At 38.2% G+C, this 21,487-nt stretch overlaps 2 protein-coding genes across 7 annotated transcripts in view; both read left to right on the forward strand.

Moving 5' to 3' along the window:
• The first annotated feature begins 1,127 nt into the window (after nt 1–1,127).
• LOC145683100 (uncharacterized) lies at nt 1,128–15,482 on the forward strand. The gene is made up of 2 exons (XM_081754459.1): nt 1,128–1,548; nt 10,837–15,482. Exons 1-2 carry the CDS (start codon nt 1,128–1,130, stop codon nt 15,480–15,482), a joined length of 5,067 nt encoding a protein of 1,688 aa, XP_081610585.1.
• A 5,446-nt stretch (nt 15,483–20,928) lies between these two features.
• The window catches only part of OstDelta (oligosaccharide transferase delta subunit), a 100,206-nt gene continuing 99,647 nt past the window's right edge, over nt 20,929–21,487 (forward strand). For all 6 annotated transcript variants that reach the window (XR_014131221.1, XR_014131220.1, XM_081755778.1 and 3 more), the window contains exon 1: nt 20,929–21,082. Coding sequence is in view for 4 of the 6 variants with exons in the window: in XM_081755778.1 (XP_081611904.1) it covers nt 21,076–21,082 (7 nt within the window). In the remaining 2 variants the exon portion in view is untranslated. The remainder of the gene's footprint in view (nt 21,083–21,487) is intronic.

Genomic DNA, 21,487 nt, shown 5'->3' on the forward strand with positions numbered 1-21,487 from the left:
ACGTTAATTTTGTTTGGATCGACGTGTAGCCACGGAAGGAACCAAGTTAGCACAAATTTTAATGTTTGACCTTTCAGAGAGTGTTATGGAAAATTTGTAGGTAACACTAAAGTCTAATTGGGCTTTGAAAATTTCGAAGGGTGGGGAGAATCTGAACCACTTGCTAGACGTGGAGATTGAGAGGTTTCTTCTATAGACACTGATGGTGATAGTGATCGATACAAGATTTGAATTTCCATTGTCAGTTTCAGGTGAATCCATCAGTTGAACTTTCATTTTAATTATTTTTTCTCTTCTTTTCTTCAACAATGGCACTGCTTTGGCCCACGTGCTGTCTTCTTTTCTTTTTCTTATCCATTGATCCATTTCAAACAATAAAACAACACTAAACAGAAACAAGAGATGAAAAGCTTCATATCAACGTTATGTTCACAATAACACACACAAACACAGTGTCTAAATAACGTTACTATTGGAGAAAACGCGCCCTTTCAAAAACAATGACGCACTTTCGCACAGCCCATTTGACGAAGTTCAATAATACATTAGAAAAAACACGCAAAGAGGCCTACGTTACCCGCACACGAAGAAAAAGGTCTTTTTAGGCAGTGTTTGGGCCATTCTGTTCTTTGCCAATTAATTATTATTAATTTTGTCTATGACAGCCTTATATTAAATTTTTGACAGTGTCATTCTGCATGTAGTGCCAATTTTTGTGTACAGATGGCTCTTGGGGTGACTTTTTCTCTACCCCGAAATTTCGCATACTGGTTCCTTTCCTCCCATTGTTCAAAATTTACAGTTAGACCGCGTCCAAGCATCTTTTGTCAGTGTGTGGGAGTGAAGAGCTTTGTGTGTAACGCGCTACCGCGATCGTGCTTGGAGGACCAAATTACCTTCCTTTTCAATGAGAATATCTATCAATCTTCGGTGTACTAAATACAGTCCATTAATTTGTGTAATCCTTATTATGTGTTACTATTAAATATATGTTAAAACAACAAACCGTTGTTTGGATAAACATATTACATGGTCCTCTTTTCGGGCCGGATCCGTAACCGTTGTGAGCAGTTTTAAACGAACAGTGTGAACATTTTATTTCGGTTTAAAGTGTTTCGTGTGCTAAGATGGAGACATTTGCTGTGAAGAAACGGACCCTAAAGTCCAAAATCACAAGAGCGGAAAAAGCCGTCGAGCTTTTGACGACAAGTGAAGTGAACGCCATTCTTGTTCACAAAGAAAAAGTAATGGATCTTGAACGAGAATGCTCAGCGTTGTTGGAAGAATGTGCTTCGGTATCAACAGACGAAGAATACACAAGGGAAGAAGTGGACATTGCGGAGATGGACAACAGGATAGTGAAACTGCGGGTGTCATTAATTGGATTACAAGTATCACAACCCCCTCCCCCAAACCCTGTGTCTGAAGTGCAACAAGTGAGTGACATTAGGTTACCCAAACTCCAGCTTCCAGTGTTCTCAGGAAATCTATTCGAGTGGCTTTCGTTCCATGACTTATTCGTGGCCTCTGTGCATAATAACGAGAGTAGTAGGCCCCGACGTATATTGCGCCGAGTCAGCAAAAATTTTTGTGACGTCATAGGTCAAAGGTCAATGACCTTGGCCCGGGGTCAATGACCTAGGGGTACCTAGGACCACCCCCTCTAAATTTTGGCAGGGGTACCTTGGCCCACCCCCTAAATTTTGGCAGGGGTACATAGGACCACCCCCCTTAAATTTTGGAAATTGTCAAATCTAAAAATTTGGTATGGTAGCCTAGGACCATAGTATGTACCTCTATCAGTATTGGGTGTCTATGTCGTTCCCTTTCATGGGTAAAAAATTGCCAAAAATTCAAATTTCGGGGGTTTTTGACCTAATTTATCCCCTTTGATGAGGTGTTATTACCCTATATAGTTATATGGGCGTATACAGGGGTCCATTACCTTTCATAACATATGGGTATATTAATGCACCCCTTTAAAAATTTGGGAGGGGTACCTTGGCCCACCCCTTCATTTTTAGAAATTGCCCAATTTAAACATTTGGTATTATAGTATAGGACGCTAATATGGATCACTATAAATTTGGGTGGTCCACCTCGTTCCCTTTTAGGGGTACAAAATTGCCAAAATATAAACGTAAGCAATACGTTGTACCACGTGTTTGGTTTTCGACCTAATTTATCTCCTTGGATGAGGTCCTATTACCTTATATGATTATATGGTCACGTATAGGGGTCCATTCCTTTCATAAGACATAGGTACATTAATGCACCCCTTGAAAATTTTGGCAGGGGTACATAGGACCACCACCCCCACCCCCCCTTAAATTTTGGAAATTGCCAAATCTAAAAATTTGGTATGGTAGTCTAGGACCTTAGTATGTACCTCTATCAGTATTGGGTGTCTATGTCGTTCCCTTTCATGGGTAAAAAATTGCCAAAAATTCAAATTTCGGGGTTTTTTGACCTAATTTATCCCCTTGGATGAGGTGTTATTACCCTATATAGTTATATGGGCGTATACAGGGGTCCATTACCTTTCATAAGATATGGGTATATTAATGCACCCCTTGAAAAATTTGGGAGGGGTACCTTGGACCACCCCTTAAATTTTGGAAATTGACCAATTTAAACATTGGGTATTATAGTACAGGACCCTAATATGTATTATGATAAATTTGGGCGGTCCACCTCGTTCCCTTCTAGGGGTACAAAATTGCCAAAATATAAACGTAAGCAAAACGTTATACCACGTGTTTGGGTTTTGATCGGTTTTATCCCCTTTGATGAGGTGTTATTAACCTATATAGTTATATGGTCATGTATAGGGGTCCATTACCTTTCATAAGATATGGGTACATGTGTGCACTCCTTTAAAAATTTGGGAGGGGTACCTTGGCCCACCCCTTCAATTTGGAAATTGCTCATTTTATATATTTGGTATTATAGTACCGGATCCTAACATGTATTATGATAAATTTGGATGGTCCACCTCGTTTCCTTCTAGGGGTACAAAATTGTCAAAATATAAATGTAAGCAATACGTTGTACCACGTGTTTGGTCTTTTGGCCCAATTTATCCTCTTGGATGAGGTTCTATTACCTTATATGGTTATATGGTTATGTATAGGGGTCTATTCCCTATCATAAGACATAGGTACATTTGTGCACTCCTTTAAAAATTTGGGAGGGGTACTTTGACCCACCCCTTAAATTTTAGAAATTGCTCATTTTATATATTTGGTATTATAGTACTGGACCCTAACATGTATTATGATAAATTTGGGTGGTCCACCTCGTTCCCTTTTAGGAGTACAAATTGCCAAAATATAAACGTAAGCAATACGTTGTACCACGTGTTTGGTTTTACCTAAGTTATCCCCTTGGATGAGGTTCTATTACCTTATATGGTTATATGGTTATGTATAGGGGTCTATTCCCTATCATAAGACATAGGTATATTGATGCACCCCGGGAGGGGTACTTTGGCCCACCCCTTTAATTTTGGAAATTGCCCCTTTTTACATGTTTGGTATTATAGTATAGAACCCTAATATATATTACTATAAATTTGGGTGGTTTACCACGTTTCCTTTGATGGGTACGAAATTGCCAAATTTTAGTACAACCACGTGTTTGGTTTTGGCTCAATTTATCCCCTTGGATGAGGTCCTATTACCTTATATGGTTATATGATCATGTATAGGGGTCCATTCCATATCCCCTTAAATTTTGGAAATTTTCCAATTTAAGCATTCGGTATCATAGTACATGACCTCAACATGTATCATGATAAATGTGGGTGGTCCATCTTGTTCCCTTTCATGGGTAAAAATTACTAAAATATAAACATAAGCAATATGTTGTACCATGCGTTTGGTTTTTGGCCCAATTTCTTCCCTTTTGATGGGGTCTATTACCTTATATGGTCATGTATATGGGTTCATTTCCTATCATAAGACATGGGTACATTGACGCACCCCTTGAAAAATTTGGGAGGGGTATCTTGGCTCATCCACTCGGTTTTAGAAATTGTTTTAATATAAGCATTTGGTATTATAGTACAGGACTTCAATATGTACCACTATAAATTTGGATGGTCCACATCGTTCCCTTTCATGGGTAAAGAACTACCAAAAATCGAATTTCGGAGGTTATTGACACCTATTTAGCACGTTATATGGTTTATTACCTTTATATGTTTATGTTCCCTTTTAAATTTGGGAATTATCAAATAACAAAATTCGGTAAACGTTTTCTAGGACCCATTGGTGTTCCTCTTATGGCCAAATATTCAAAATTTAAATGTTATTGACCGGCTTTATTATTGAATAAGTACAGGATTTATTACTTTTTCATAAGACACAGATGTATTTGTGTACCAATCTTTAATTTTGGGAGGGGTACATTTCTTATTGTCATATCAATAATTGGTAATTGTTCTTTGGGTAAATCATTATGATCACGTGATCAGTTATTGACCTATGATGGGATTAGGAGTCCAGGACATTGGTACATTGAAACTTTGTAGGATAATTTGAGAATGCGTCATTGGTATTGATTATTACAGCCAAATATAAACGTAAGCAATACGATGTACCACGTGATTGACCTTGATGAGGTAGTGTACAGGGATACATAGCTAACCTTATTGAATCTTATGACTCATAGTCTTAAGGGAATACATGCTACAACACTGGCAAAGTTATTGTTGATGCAATTTGATTGGTTGATCACTATCTTTCGTGCAATCTGATTGGCTGATCACTATCTTTCGTGCAATCTGATTGGTTGCTGATTTTCAAATCTTTCCTGCATTCAGTTTTTAAGTTTTGTTTAACATTTAAAAATCTTGGTTTCGTTCAACATTTTGTACTCACTGATAAATATAATCAAAACCGTTTATTTGTTAATCGAATAGTTAAAAACCGGATAAAGTTTGGCGGTTAACCGTGAAACGTAAAATTTTTTTAGTTTGAAATTTTTTGTTTTAATTTTTTTGTTTCAGAATTTTGTTTGAAATTTGTTTGAAAATTTTTTTGTTTGAAATTTTTTGTTGCAAAATTTTGTTTGAAATTTTTTGTTTAAAATTTTTTGTTTGAAATTTTTCGTTTCAGAATTTTGTGAAATTTTTTTTTGTAAATTTTTTGTTTAAAATTTTTTTGTTTGAAATTTTTTTCGTTTCAAATTTTTGTTTAAAATTTTTGTTTGAAATTTTTCGTTTCCAAATTTTGTTTGAAATTTTTTGTTTCAAAATTTTGTTTGAAATTTTTTTTGTTTCAAAATTTTGTTTGAATTTCTTTCGTTTGAAATTTTTTTTGTTTGAATGTTTTTCGTTTCAAAATTTTGTTTCAAAGATTTTTGTTTGAAATTTTTTGTTTCAAAGTTTTGTTTGACATTTTTAAAAGTTTGTGCACTCATTAGTAAAGAACCGGAACTGTTTAGAACTAAAACCTCTGGCAACATTGTGGTGCAATAGTACACGTTAGAACATGATGCAATAGTACACGTCAGAATATGGGGTTGTACTTGAAATGAAAAAAAACAATTCATTGAAATGGATCATTTTATTACACTCCACATACATCCATACCAGATAGCGGTTCTGGATATTGTCGATACAATGTATTTTGAACTTCTTGCACTAGTTTGTCTTTAGCATATAATTTTAATTCCAGTTGAAGTCTTTTAAGGTCTAATGCAATATCAATTGGTGGAAACTCAATGTCCATTTGATCACAAATAAACTGTTTATCAATACAGGTATGCACCCACGAACGATGTTGACAACCATCACAATATCTAGATACATGTTGTACAATATGCATAAATAGTACTTTTTCAGGAATATACTTGTTTTGTTGCACGCTTCCACTGCATGTTTCACACACTGAAATACACTGATGAATTTGTTCCATTCTGTTTCCGTTAGATACACCATATTGCGAGGGGCATGGAATGTACTCTTTTTACGTAACAGCACCATCTTCTCTTCGAGGACTGTACGCAGCACCACTTCATGATTTGAGCCTAATGATTTGACTATGGTCACATTTAGCTCATCGTTCATTTGGTCGATTCGTGCCATTCTTCACAGGTCAGTTGTACACCAAATTGTTCTGCTTTGCCCAATCGAATCACAGGGTCAAATGTTCTAGCACTGATACCAATCATCACATGTTTTGTTTATTGGATAATAGCTTGCGAAGATGAATTCTTTATCGTTAGAAGTACACATCTTTCCTCCTGAAAAGCACTTGCTCAAATGATTTCACGGTATTGGTTGATTTATAGAACTACGGCTGACGTCATGTGCTGACGTTTGAATTCATGATTTCATCACAGTCGCTGACCAATCAAATTCATACAACTATGTCTGGCGTGTTGATGTTTGAATTCATGATTTTGCTGACGAATCCGGCTGTGTACTAAATTCAAATTGATGACTTCGACCCAAGAATCCTTTGTAACATAAAGATACAGATCCAGTATTTAAGAAACGTAACAGTTCTTCTTGTTTTGATGCTTCCATGGGTAAATATCTTGCTGGTAAAATTATATTCTTATCATTTTCAAGCTTCACTACGATTCTTAATCCAAACTTTGTAGGGATCATTTGGCTAGCTAAGATTCTATAAGGTACATTCTGTTGTAAATCAGTAATCTTGGTAAATGATTTCATCACATCACGTGTGTTTAGAAACTGCAGACAAGTAGCCATGATGATGTTATCATGAATACTAACGCGAACGATGATGCAAAACTGATGACGTTTCATTATCATGTTCTGACGTGTACTATTGCACCATGTTCTAACGTGTACTATTGCACCACAATGTTGCCAGAGGTTTTAGTTCTAAACAGTTCCGGTTCTTTACTAATGAGTGCACAAACTTTTAAAAATGTCAAACAAAACTTTGAAACAAAAAATTTCAAACAAAAATCTTTGAAACAAAATTTTGAAACGAAAAACATTCAAACAAAAAAAATTTCAAACGAAAGAAATTCAAACAAAATTTTGAAACAAAAAAAATTTCAAACAAAATTTTGAAACAAAAAATTTCAAACAAAATTTGGAAACGAAAAATTTCAAACAAAAATTTTAAACAAAAATTTGAAACGAAAAAAATTTCAAACAAAAAAATTTTAAACAAAAAATTTACAAAAAAAATTTTCAAACAAAATTCTGAAACGAAAAATTTCAAACAAAAAATTTTAAACAAAAAAATTTCAAACAAAATTTTGCAACAAAAAATTTCAAACAAAAAAATTTTCAAACAAAAAATTTTGAAACAAATTTCAAACAAAATTCTGAAACAAAAAAATTAAAACAAAAAATTTCAAACTAAAAAAATTTTACGTTTCACGGTTAACCGCCAAACTTTATCCGGTTTTTAACTATTCGATTAACAAATAAACGGTTTTGATTATATTTATCAGTGAGTACAAAATGTTGAACGAAACCAAGATTTTTAAATGTTAAACAAAACTTAAAAACTGAATGCAGGAAAGATTTGAAAATCAGCAACCAATCAGATTGCACGAAAGATAGTGATCAGCCAATCAGATTGCACGAAAGATAGTGATCAACCAATCAAATTGCATCAACAATAACTTTGCCAGTGTTGTAGCATGTATTCCCTTAAGACTATGAGTCATAAGATTCAATAAGGTTAGCTATGTATCCCTGTACACTACCTCATCAAGGTCAATCACGTGGTACATCGTATTGCTTACGTTTATATTTGGCTGTAATAATCAATACCAATGACGCATTCTCAAATTATCCTACAAAGTTTCAATGTACCAATGTCCTGGACTCCTAATCCCATCATAGGTCAATAACTGATCACGTGATCATAATGATTTACCCAAAGAACAATTACCAATTATTGATATGACAATAAGAAATGTACCCCTCCCAAAATTAAAGATTGGTACACAAATACATCTGTGTCTTATGAAAAAGTAATAAATCCTGTACTTATTCAATAATAAAGCCGGTCAATAACATTTAAATTTTGAATATTTGGCCATAAGAGGAACACCAATGGGTCCTAGAAAACGTTTACCGAATTTTGTTATTTGATAATTCCCAAATTTAAAAGGGAACATAAACATATAAAGGTAATAAACCATATAACGTGCTAAATAGGTGTCAATAACCTCCGAAATTCGATTTTTGGTAGTTCTTTACCCATGAAAGGGAACGATGTGGACCATCCAAATTTATAGTGGTACATATTGAAGTCCTGTACTATAATACCAAATGCTTATATTAAAACAATTTCTAAAACCGAGTGGATGAGCCAAGATACCCCTCCCAAATTTTTCAAGGGGTGCGTCAATGTACCCATGTCTTATGATAGGAAATGAACCCATATACATGACCATATAAGGTAATAGAACCCCATCAAAAGGGAAGAAATTGGGCCAAAAACCAAACGCATGGTACAACATATTGCTTATGTTTATATTTTAGTAATTTTTACCCATGAAAGGGAACAAGATGGACCACCCAAATTTATCATGATACATGTTGAGGTCATGTACTATGATACCGAATGCTTAAATTGGAAAATTTCCAAAATTTAAGGGGATATGGAATGGACCCCTATACATGATCATATAACCATATAAGGTAATAGGACCTCATCCAAGGGGATAAATTGAGCCAAAACCAAACACGTGGTTGTACTAAAATTTGGCAATTTCGTACCCATCAAAGGAAACGTGGTAAACCACCCAAATTTATAGTAATATATATTAGGGTTCTATACTATAATACCAAACATGTAAAAAGGGGCAATTTCCAAAATTAAAGGGGTGGGCCAAAGTACCCCTCCCGGGGTGCATCAATATACCTATGTCTTATGATAGGGAATAGACCCCTATACATAACCATATAACCATATAAGGTAATAGAACCTCATCCAAGGGGATAACTTAGGTAAAACCAAACACGTGGTACAACGTATTGCTTACGTTTATATTTTGGCAATTTGTACTCCTAAAAGGGAACGAGGTGGACCACCCAAATTTATCATAATACATGTTAGGGTCCAGTACTATAATACCAAATATATAAAATGAGCAATTTCTAAAATTTAAGGGGTGGGTCAAAGTACCCCTCCCAAATTTTTAAAGGAGTGCACAAATGTACCTATGTCTTATGATAGGGAATAGACCCCTATACATAACCATATAACCATATAAGGTAATAGAACCTCATCCAAGAGGATAAATTGGGCCAAAAGACCAAACACGTGGTACAACGTATTGCTTACATTTATATTTTGACAATTTTGTACCCCTAGAAGGAAACGAGGTGGACCATCCAAATTTATCATAATACATGTTAGGATCCGGTACTATAATACCAAATATATAAAATGAGCAATTTCCAAATTGAAGGGGTGGGCCAAGGTACCCCTCCCAAATTTTTAAAGGAGTGCACACATGTACCCATATCTTATGAAAGGTAATGGACCCCTATACATGACCATATAACTATATAGGTTAATAACACCTCATCAAAGGGGATAAAACCGATCAAAACCCAAACACGTGGTATAACGTTTTGCTTACGTTTATATTTTGGCAATTTTGTACCCCTAGAAGGGAACGAGGTGGACCGCCCAAATTTATCATAATACATATTAGGGTCCTGTACTATAATACCCAATGTTTAAATTGGTCAATTTCCAAAATTTAAGGGGTGGTCCAAGGTACCCCTCCCAAATTTTTCAAGGGGTGCATTAATATACCCATATCTTATGAAAGGTAATGGACCCCTGTATACGCCCATATAACTATATAGGGTAATAACACCTCATCCAAGGGGATAAATTAGGTCAAAAACCCCCGAAATTTGAATTTTTGGCAATTTTTTACCCATGAAAGGGAACGACATAGACACCCAATACTGATAGAGGTACATACTAAGGTCCTAGACTACCATACCAAATTTTTAGATTTGGCAATTTCCAAAATTTAAGGGGGGGTGGGGGTGGTGGTCCTATGTACCCCTGCCAAAATTTTCAAGGGGTGCATTAATGTACCTATGTCTTATGAAAGGAATGGACCCCTATACGTGACCATATAATCATATAAGGTAATAGGACCTCATCCAAGGAGATAAATTAGGTCGAAAACCAAACACGTGGTACAACGTATTGCTTACGTTTATATTTTGGCAATTTTGTACCCCTAAAAGGGAACGAGGTGGACCACCCAAATTTATAGTGATCCATATTAGCGTCCTATACTATAATACCAAATGTTTAAATTGGGCAATTTCTAAAAATGAAGGGGTGGGCCAAGGTACCCCTCCCAAATTTTTAAAGGGGTGCATTAATATACCCATATGTTATGAAAGGTAATGGACCCCTGTATACGCCCATATAACTATATAGGGTAATAACACCTCATCAAAGGGGATAAATTAGGTCAAAAACCCCCGAAATTTGAATTTTTGGCAATTTTTTACCCATGAAAGGGAACGACATAGACACCCAATACTGATAGAGGTACATACTATGGTCCTAGGCTACCATACCAAATTTTTAGATTTGACAATTTCCAAAATTTAAGGGGGGTGGTCCTATGTACCCCTGCCAAAATTTAGGGGGTGGGCCAAGGTACCCCTGCCAAAATTTAGAGGGGGTGGTCCTAGGTACCCCTAGGTCATTGACCCCGGGCCAAGGTCATTGACCTTTGACCTATGACGTCACAAAAATTTTTGCTGACTCGGCGCAATATACGTCGGGGCCTACTACTACGAGAAACTGACAGGTGCTCAAAAAATGCAGTATTTAAAAACATCGTTGCAAGGGGAGCCGGCACAGCTTTTACAAGCTATGCAGATAACGGATAGTAATTATAAGGAAGCATGGGCCATGTTAAACGCGCGCTATCATAATAAGCGAGAAATAGTAAACTCGATTTTGAAACGGTTAGTTACACAACCTTCCATTAAACAGGAATCAGCAGCCGCGTTAAGAAAATTGATAGACACCACCATGGAGTGTACGCGTTCTCTTAAGGTGTTGGAACAACCAATCGAACATTGGGATGCGCTCTTAGTGTACCATACAGCGGACAAATTAGACAACGAGACACGTAGACAATGGGAGCTTTCTTTGAACTCAAGTGAGCAGCCATCTTTTGAGCAACTCGCGGCATTTTTGAACAACAGAGCCCGCGCTCTTGCTGTTGCGGCCAATGACAAGCCGAGACAACCACCCGCCACTAGTGACCCAATGAAAGGCCGCGAAAAGAAATCAGCGTCGTCTTATGTCAGTACCGCTCAACGAACTCAAACTCAATGTGAAATGTGTAGTTCTGACCACCCTCTTTACAAATGTGCCGAATTTACCAAACGAACAGTAGAAGATCGTGTCGCGTTCGTCAAGGAGAAAAAACTATGCTTTAATTGCCTGCGCAAAGCATGTTGGAAGGACAAATGCTCATCCAGTAAATGTCGAAAGTGTGATAAGAAACATCATACATTATTACATTTTAATAGAAGTGAGTCGACGTCGAACCCAGTACAATCTCAGGAAACAAGTGTTGCCTCTCATGTGACTTCCGAAGTCAGTGTTCCTCATGTCCTATTGTGTACTGCTATCGTGAAAATATTAGGGAAGGATGGTGTGCCATATCCATTCCGGTGTATGCTCGATTGCGCATCAGAGTGCAGTTTTGTCACTGAAAATTCCGTGCAGAAACTTGGTCTTCGAAAAATCAGATCCAGTGTGATGATTTCCGGTATAACTGGAGCAGGGGTAGGGACTGCCAGTGCTATGGTGAATTTGAAGTTTCAACCTCTAGGCGGAAGTTACGAAACATTCGAAACTAAGGCTGTTGTGGTGCCCAAGGTGACCTCAAATCTACCAAAACAGCCATGTCCCGAAGCAACGTTCTGGCCACATTTGACAGGTTTAAGGTTGGCGGACACCACTTTTAATGAGGTAGGGTCCATTGACATTCTTCTCGGTGCTGACGTGTTTCCGTCTCTCATGCTCGGGGGAAAGCGGGTCGGGCCCCCAGGCTCACCTATTGCTCTTGAAACGACACTGGGATGGGTGTTATCCGGAAGTGTAGGTTCTAAAGCCAGCAACGTGACAGTGACATCATGCCGTGTATCATGTGAAATAGATTCTGCCCTTCAAAGGTTCTGGGAACTAGAAGAGCTGCCTCAGCAAACGCACTTATCCAAAGAAGAAAAGGATTGTGAGCAACATTTTCTGAAAACCCACCACCGTGACTCACAGGGACGTTATGTGGTAAGACTACCTTTCAGGGGTAGCGCGCCAGAACTAGGAGAATCACGCGAGATCGCGATTAAGAGATTATTGAACATGGAACGCAAATTAGCGAAACAACCTGTGTTACAGCGGCAGTATCGTGAGTTCATGGACGAATATCTTGAATTGGGACATATGGAGCTTATCCCCGCAAGTGAGAAGAATGTGCCCCCCGAAAAAGGCTGCTACCTGCCGCATCACGCGGTCTTAAAACCTACCAGCTCTACCACGAAAGTACGAGTGGTTTTCGATGGAAGGGCGGAAACAACTTCTGGGGTGTCCTTAAATCAAAGGCTCATGGTGGGCCCGAAATTACAGGAAGACATTTTTCCTATTCTAGTTCGCTTTCGCGAACATCGTGTGCCATTATGTGCTGATATTAAACAGATGTACCGTGCCATACGAGTGCATAAGGACGATGTGGACTATCAAAGGATTGTTTGGAGAAACTCGCCAAGTGAAACTATACAGGACTATCGCCTACTCACCGTCACTTATGGTACCGCTCCTGCTAGCTTCCTTGCCACGAGATGCCTACTCCAGGCGGTCGAAGATGAAGGGGAGAGATACCCGCTAGCAGCCGAAGCCGTGAAACGGGATTTTTTCATGGACGACTACCTCGGAGGTGCGAGCAGTGTGAGGGACGCAATTGAGTTGCAGCAGCAGCTAATTCAACTGTTACGGGAATGCGGTTTTGAGCTTCGAAAATGGTTATCTAGTGCACCAGAAGTGCTTGAGGCCGTTCCCCCCCACTTGCGCGAAATGGATGTGCCCTTCAATTTCAGTGAAGAAAGCAACTTTAAGACTCTCGGGGTGCAATGGTCACCTGTAAGTGACGAATTTGGTTTCAGTGTATCCATCCCTCCTCCTCCCTCTGTGTGGACAAAACGGAAGGTACTATCGGAAGTGGCCAAAATCTTCGATCCTCTTGGTCTTCTTTCCCCAGTGACTATAAAGGCTAAGATACTATTGCAATCCTTATGGAAGGAAAACTTAGGCTGGGATGAACCCCTTTCTCTTGAAACCAGTGGAGTGTGGCAAGCCTACTGTGACTCATTATTTTTGTTACGTGAGGTGAATGTAGCGCGATGCATCATGCAATCTGAAGCTGTCAGCTGTCAGCTGATAGGTCATTGTGATGCTAGCGAACGAGCTTATTGTGCAGTGGCCTACCTACGATCAGAATGTGCAGACGGGGGTGTGGGCGTAAGCCTCATTGCGGCTAAGACTAAGGTTGCGCCCATCAAAGCTGTGTCCCTCCCCCGCTTGGAGTTGTGTGCGGCATTACTGTTGGCTAAGCTACTAAAAACAATTGCTAGTGCAATTAATCTCGATGTGAAAGAAGCTAGAGCCTTTACGGATTCTATGGTCGTGTTATCGTGGTTAGCTCAGTCACCGGACAAATGGCGAACCTTCGTTGCTAACAGAGTAGCGAAAATACAAAATATTCTGCCCGCCCCCCAGTGGGGACATGTCGAGAGTAAGGACAATCCAGCGGACTGTGCTACGCGGGGGGTCATGCCCCAGGAGCTCTTAGGTCACCCTCTGTGGTGGGAGGGTCCTTCGTGGATGCGCGAAGCAGTGTTGCCAGCGTCATTTTGTACTCCGGCTGCCTCAAGTGTAGTTGAGGAAGAAAGAAGAAAATGTGTCACAGTCATGTGTGTAAACACCGAAAATGACCTTGCGAACCGCTACTCCTCCCTGTCAAAGTTGAAAAGAGTGGTGAGTTGGTGTCGGCGGTTTATTTACAATTGCAGAAACCCAAAACAGAAGCTTCGTGGTTCATTGACCGCGACAGAATTAGAAGAAAGTCTTTTGTGCCTGGTCAAGGTGGTGCAACAAAGTGTTTTTTCTACAGAGCTTAAGCGTCTACAGAATGAACAACCCCTTCCCCGTAAGAGCAGTTTGTTATGTTTGACTCCCTTTATTGACAGTGATGGAATTTTACGTGTTGGTGGAAGGTTGCAGAATGCCGAGATGTCCGTGGATAGGAAACACCCTATTTTGATGCCCAAAAGGCATAAACTTACTCGTCTATTGGTGGAATGTGAGCATGCAAACACTTTGCATGGTGGGCCTCAATTAGTGCTGGCTACCCTGCGAACAAAGTTTTGGGTGCTGGGGGCCAGAAGTTTAGTGCGTGATGTCATTCACAAATGTGTACGGTGTCAGCGTTTCAATACAAAAACTCAGACTCAAATTATGGGGTCACTGCCAGCATCCCGGGTTAATCCCGGCAAGTGCTTTTCCAAGACTGGTGTAGACTACGCTGGGCCATATGTTTTGAAAAACAGCTATGGAAGAAGCCGTATTAAGGGTAAGGGCTACATTGTTCTGTTTGTGTGTCTCGCTACCAAGGCCCTACACCTTGAATTGGTATCTGATGCCAGCACCAATTCATTTCTAGCCGCTTTGAAGCGATTTATAGCCCGCAGGGGTGTTCCAAGTGATTTTTATAGTGACTGTGGTCGAAATTTTGTGGGCGCTAGTAAAGAATTAAATCAGCTGTTGAAGGCCAGTGCGCATTCCAAGGAAAATAAACTGACCACATCATTCCTCTCCGAAAGGGGGATAACTTGGCATTTTAATCCCCCTTCTTCCCCTCACTTTGGTGGTTTATGGGAGGCCGGCGTGAAGAGTGTCAAGCACCATTTAAAAAGAATAATGGGAAATGTAACATTGTGCTACGAAGAGATGTGCACCGTGCTGGCCCAAATCGAAGCAATTTTGAACTCGCGTCCTCTCACACCGTTGTCAGAGAATCCTAATGATCTCTCCTGTCTTACCCCTGCTCACTTCTTAGTTGGGGAATCCCTCTTGGCCCTCCCAGAGAAAGACTGCTCGTCCCCTAACCTCTCTCACCTTAGAAGATGGCAGCTGGTACAACAGCTTGTGAGGCATTTCTGGCGTCGCTGGTCATTAGAGTATTTGTCCTGCCTCCAGCAAAAGGCAAAGTGGTTTACGCTACACGATAACCTGAAGGTGGGTGACATGGTAATAATAAAGGAATCCAACCTCCCCCCACTACAATGGAAGCTTGGGAGGATCAAGGAAGTTCACTCAGGCCGCGATGGAGCAGTGCGTGTAGTTACAATTAAAACAGCCCAGGGCGAACTGAAACGTCCTATTGTGAAACTGTGTTTAATCCCGTTCAATTCCGAAAATAAATAGGTCAGGCAGTAGTGTTGTGACAATTGCATTAGCTGCTGTCCTATAATTTGTAAATAGTGTTCTCATGTTTCAGCTTATTAGTATTCATCAGTCTTATGCAGTGTATGTGATTTGTGTGATTCAAGGCTTGTGAAGTTACGATTTTCTTTGAAACTTGAGCGTTTCAAGGTGGGGGCTATGTTTGGGCCATTCTGTTCTTTGCCAATTAATTATTATTAATTTTGTCTATGACAGCCTTATATTAAATTTTTGACAGTGTCATTCTGCATGTAGTGCCAATTTTTGTGTACAGATGGCTCTTGGGGTGACTTTTTCTCTACCCCGAAATTTCGCATACTGGTTCCTTTCCTCCCATTGTTCAAAATTTACAGTTAGACCGCGTCCAAGTATCTTTTGTCAGTGTGTGGGAGTGAAGAGCTTTGTGTGTAACGCGCTACCGCGATCGTGCTTGGAGGACCAAATTACCTTCCTTTTCAATGAGAATATCTATCAATCTTCGGTGTACTAAATACAGTCCATTAATTTGTGTAATCCTTATTATGTGTTACTATTAAATATATGTTAAAACAACAAACCGTTGTTTGGATAAACATATTACAGGCAGGTTTTGAGCTATAGTCTATTTCCGAAGCTAAACAGTGTTGTAAGTCTTCCATCGATTGTCCAGGTTGGCACAATAATGGTGGTATTTTTACACGAAGCCTATACAGCAAGAGTCGGTATATTAAATAATAAAAAAAATCATTTCACATTTTCTGTTTTATCTTTGTAATGCTGTAAGTGTAGAGGGAGAGGAATCTTTTTAGATACTTAGAAATCGATATTTTTTTTCTTGCAGCTACCCTGGAAGACTAAAGATAAAATCTGAAGGCAGAAATATTTGAAACTGAGCATGAAACTTTTGATAAGTACTAAGTCAAATTCGAAATATTTTTGCCTTGGAACCAAGTTGTAAATCTTTCACAAAGCGGTAGCTGTTCAAAATGAAAAGACACACTAAGAATTGCGTACTTTCAATTAGAATTTACTATTTTCATAAAGAAATAGCTCACACATACAGATTTAGAAGATTTAGAGTTTTGATTTGTGGGCTGTCGGCATCTATGGCCATTTAGCCCTTCACGATTTGAGGGATGACGTTCCTCGGCGAGCACACAATCCGGGGAAAGGGAAGGAAGAAAGGATTGGGAAAGGAAGGAAGCGGCCTGGGGCCTATAAGTTAGGTACCGCCCTAGCATTTGCCTGGTGTGAATGAGGAAAACCCAGGAAAACCTCATTCAGGGTGGTTAGCCTGAAAAAGCTGTTACACTTTTTCGACGGAGTGACCCCACCGGGAATCGAACCCGGGACCGCTCGCACCGAAGGCGAGAGCGTTAGCGACAACGCTACGCGGGGCCACACTCACACACACAATTAATTATAATATCAGTGATAGGCTATATGGTGTTCATTAGGCCAAACACTCCAAACAATAAAGATTCATCTTACACTGGAGAAATAGTTATGCTTCGCTTTTCATTATCATTTGACAATAAAACAAATGCCGGAGAAATATACTAACTTCGTATACAAATATGCGGTGTTGGGATGTATAACTCGTTGAGATATGATGCTTTACTTTATTAAATTTTCAATACTTCCGCGTACTCCTAAAAAAAAATGTAATAAAGAAATAACGTCCATTTAAAAAATATTCAATTATAACAACAATCTTCACAAAATTTGCAATCGATCAGTGAAAATGGCATCTTTCCAGAGCTTGTAGTCTCCGAGATATCATCGTTAAAAGAATTTGCCACAAACATACTGTATAAACTTTTCTTGACCACAAACATATAAACGTACCATTTTAGTTTATAGACTAGGCTTTGGCTAGCTGGGGGCTCCGCCCCCAGGGCTCCGCCTTTGCTCGGCCTACGGCCTTGCATCTCTTAGGTATCAGCCTTTGCATCAAGAGTGAATTTTGTGCATTTGCTCTTTAATTACATTGCATGAATTTGGTATAGCTGGGGGCTTCGCCCCCTGATCTTCGCGTTAACTCGGCCTACGGCCTCGCACCTCTTAAATCCACAATTCTACCAAATTTCAAGTTTTTTTTTCCTATTTCAACTACCTAAAAGATAAGATTTTTTATCCTAACAAAACGCCCATTTAAATAACATGGGGATTTCTTCATCTCTCCCTTTAGATCCCTTAAAAACAAAAAAATATTCACTTTTGGCAATTTTCCTGTACGTTAGTCCCGGAAGGCTACACTCTTACGAAGTTTCATCATTCTAGTCTTTAAGAAGTCTCTAAACATTTTGGGGTGTAGAAGATGTCCCATATAATAACATGTAGGCATGGGCGCGAGACCAAACGAGACGAGAACTGAAACAAGTCTCGTCTCGTCTCGCAAAATCAAAAGCTGTTCTCGTCTCGCAGACCTAAGTTCTCGTCTCGCGTCTCGCAAAATTTTGGAAGTCTCGTCTCGCGGTCTCGCGCGAGACTTCTCGCGTTGGTCTCGCGGTCTCGCAAATCAATACTGGAATAATGTAGTCTTCATTCGACCCTTTTAAAATAATGTATACTCAAAGTTTACATAGTTTTGTTTCATAGTTGCATTGTTACACAATGCTTATCCACTCATTCCGATTCACAATGCTTGATTTTACACCCCACATTCTCAGTATTAAAAATGCGTTTTCTGTAGTCTCTGTCTATGTGAAGTATGAATGAAATCGGCATGTTACATTTGAGTAATCTTACTTGCAAGATAAAAGCTTTCAAATAACTTGGTAAGAACGGTAACACAAATAGCCGTATTTATAGTAAACACGTTAGTAATATATATTTCACAACTTAAATGCACTTTCATCTAAACGTTTTCTTAACAATTGAGAGTTAAAGAGATTAATCTTTAATAACTACAAGAAAGACTACAATGAGCTTAAATAAAAATTTATTATTATTATTATTATTATTATTATTATTATTATTATTATTATTATTATTATTATTATTATTATTATTATTATTATTATTATTATTATTATTATTTAGTCTAACCTATTGTCACATGGAATTAAACAGTTACAATTTTAGATCTAACTCTGTTACAAGTAACACACGTTGGAGATACAGAAAGCAACACCTTGAACAACTTGGTTTTGGTGAGAGGATCCGTCTTGCAGCCATAAATCCATTTATCCTAAATTTATGTTTACGGAAAGAAACAACTGCTTTATTTTGACTAAAAAATTTTCCTTCTTAAACAAGCCAATTGGCCCTTTTTTTTGCCTTCATAAAACAAGTTACCGTAAGAAAACAATTTGGTGGGTAGGGGGAACAAATCTGTTCTAAACCCAGAGGCTTTACATCACATTGGAACTAAACTTGTGTCTTTTTCCCTCATATATATATATAATGCATTGAAAATAGGAAGAAGAAAGTCAGAGTGTCAGAGACAGACAGAAACAGAGAGAGAGAGAGAGAAGATATGGTATCCTCTGACCGACGCCTCGAATTTCTGCACTGAAGGAAAAATCAAAGCGAGCCGTATATTTTTGAACTAGGATATTTTTACCGAGGGTGCAATAACAGAAGACCGGAAACCGCAGCCGCGAATATGCAATGTTACCTAAGTTCATTGTTTCCGTCTACAAAATTTTCCGAAAAGACAGCTTCCAAATATGTCCTCAATAAAGAAATAAAAAAAAAAAAATGTATTGTACTGGTATTTGCTATCCTGCTTTTATGATTTGTCAAGATGTTGTCTCATCATCAGGAGGAGGGTGGATACTCAAGACAAAACGTGTCGTTTTTCCCCCTTTTTGCCTCCCCCTCTTCAAGAACTTTATGACCAAAGATCTTGGCTCACGACCCCAAAGAGAAAATAAAGAAAACAGTGTAGATAATGGAAGAATCTATTTTATTGCATTTTGGGAAAGTAGTGGGAAAGAAAAACTAACACAATCTTTATTTCTTGAATTTTTTGTCATGAGGAAATCTCCTAAAATAACTAGATTTTGATTAACCTTGTTAACTTAAACCTATCATGAAATCAGTAATTGTGACAACCTGACCAAACCATTTCAAGAAACAAGAACAGCTAACTAAGCAACTATCAGAAAAAAAAATAAAAGGTAGAGAAAGGAAAAATTTTAACTGAATACCACAAGTGACAAGTACAGACCTACACAGCATCCTAATATAAGGTGGTGTGACGAAATTAGGTAGCACTGCGAATATCTTGGAAAGAACTTATCCAAGATAGATGCTTATCAAAAAGTATTGAAAAGATCTTAATTCAGGAATGGATCAACAATTGTTGATAATGATATATATTCGTTTCAAATATAAATAACCATTACAACTACACTCATGTGATCCTAGTTCTTATTCTTGATATCTGAGCATTTGAGATTAAAAATAAAGCTTATACTTTCCTCTGAGAGATCAATGTTTAACCTTATAGCTGTAAGGATTTCTAAAAACAGATATACTTAAACTAAAATTTAACAGGGTAAAATTTACTGTCCTGTCATGGTATAACAAACGGTTCTGAGAACTCGAAATATTTTAACAACCGGTCCTACGTACCGGTGGGAACCGGCTGAATAGCATCACTGGGTAAACCGTATAAATTATGTAGTTCGTCGTTATGAAGTTTCCACCATTCCTCATTCCCATTCCTCTTGGGTCCGAATATTCGTCTCAGGATCTTGTTCTCAAATACTTTCAGTCTATGTTCTTCCCTCAGAGTAAGCGATCATGTTTCGCAACCATACAGAACAACAGGCATGATCATCATTTTATATATTTTAAGCTTCAAATTCCTCGATAGAATTCGCGACGACAAGAGATTTTGAACCGAATAGTAACATGAATTCACTGCTTTTAGTCGGCATTTAATTTCTTCATGAATATGATTTTCGTTCGTTAACATTGATCCTAGATATTTGAAAGTATTCACTTTATCAAAAGTATTATTTAATATTTTAACGCATCCATAATTTGCTGTATTACGGTCCCGACGCACTTTTAGTTTTCTCTGCATTTACTTCTAAAGCCATGTCCTTGCAAGCGTTTAAGAAGATCTCTGCATTTCTTTCTATTGTTCTCCTATCATCCCCTACTAAATTTACATCAGCATATGCCATAACCTGATATTCATTATCATCATATATCAACAATATTACCAATTCTCGCCTAGTCAAAACAAATTTTGTGTTGCATTGAAAGTTTCTCCGTATGGAATGGACCCCGGTTTCCCTCCAGCGTGGAAGAAATTCTTTTAACTATAACTGTCATTTATGAATTTTCTAATTTTTTTTTCAAAATGTTACTTTCTAGAGTGATCAGTTCATTTATTGTATATTATAATATTTCCTTGTTATTTTGGGGTTTTATTCTTCCATTCCTGTACCGTGCTCACCAGATTTGATAACCACGATGGAATGGAATGTCAAAACTGTTTTTAGATGTACTTTTAGGATCCTTACTGGTAACACTGCTTCCGCTCCGTACGTGGATGTGGATTGGATGTCGACCGCAAACCGGTGCCTTGATGCCACGCTGTAGAAAAGCCGATGGAAGCAAATACGGCTGAACGATGAAAGGTTTGTATTATGCAGTATGATAAATTATACGCCGCAAATTTATAAGAATATCCAATAGTATTTTTTTCCCATAGTATGAACTATTAGATTGCTTTAAAAAGGTTTGTTTCATATTTACTATATCAGATTGAGTAGCACATGGGAATGTTTGTTGGGCTTCGTTACTTTAAATGTTAAAATTACATTAGGTGGAATTTCATGTGGATGTGATATGAATACTGGGATTATTGAATAATTCGCGTTAAACACGGGAATTAACAAATTTGTTATATATGATACTTCCATGGGAATTATTTTTAAGAGATTAGCCTGTGTACCAGTTCTTAGGAACTTATGAGTTGTTAAACTAGAAAATACATGGTACAGAAAATTGTTAATATGTGTGAAACAGCAAGGTTCTAGAAC

Source organism: Thermobia domestica, chromosome 4 (genome assembly GCF_964235325.1).
Source record: "Thermobia domestica chromosome 4, izTheDome1.hap1.1, whole genome shotgun sequence".
Classification (NCBI taxonomy): domain Eukaryota; kingdom Metazoa; phylum Arthropoda; class Insecta; order Zygentoma; family Lepismatidae; genus Thermobia; species Thermobia domestica.

Bases quoted from the DNA above. Each gene is read 5' to 3' on its own strand.
- LOC145683100 (XM_081754459.1), top strand. From the start codon at position 1,128: ATGGAGACATTTGCTGTGAAGAAACGGACCCTAAAGTCCAAAATCACA. The intron at 1,549-10,836 runs GTAGGCCCCGAC...CATCGTTGCAAG, and splicing joins TGTGCATAATAACGAGAGTA to GGGAGCCGGCACAGCTTTTA.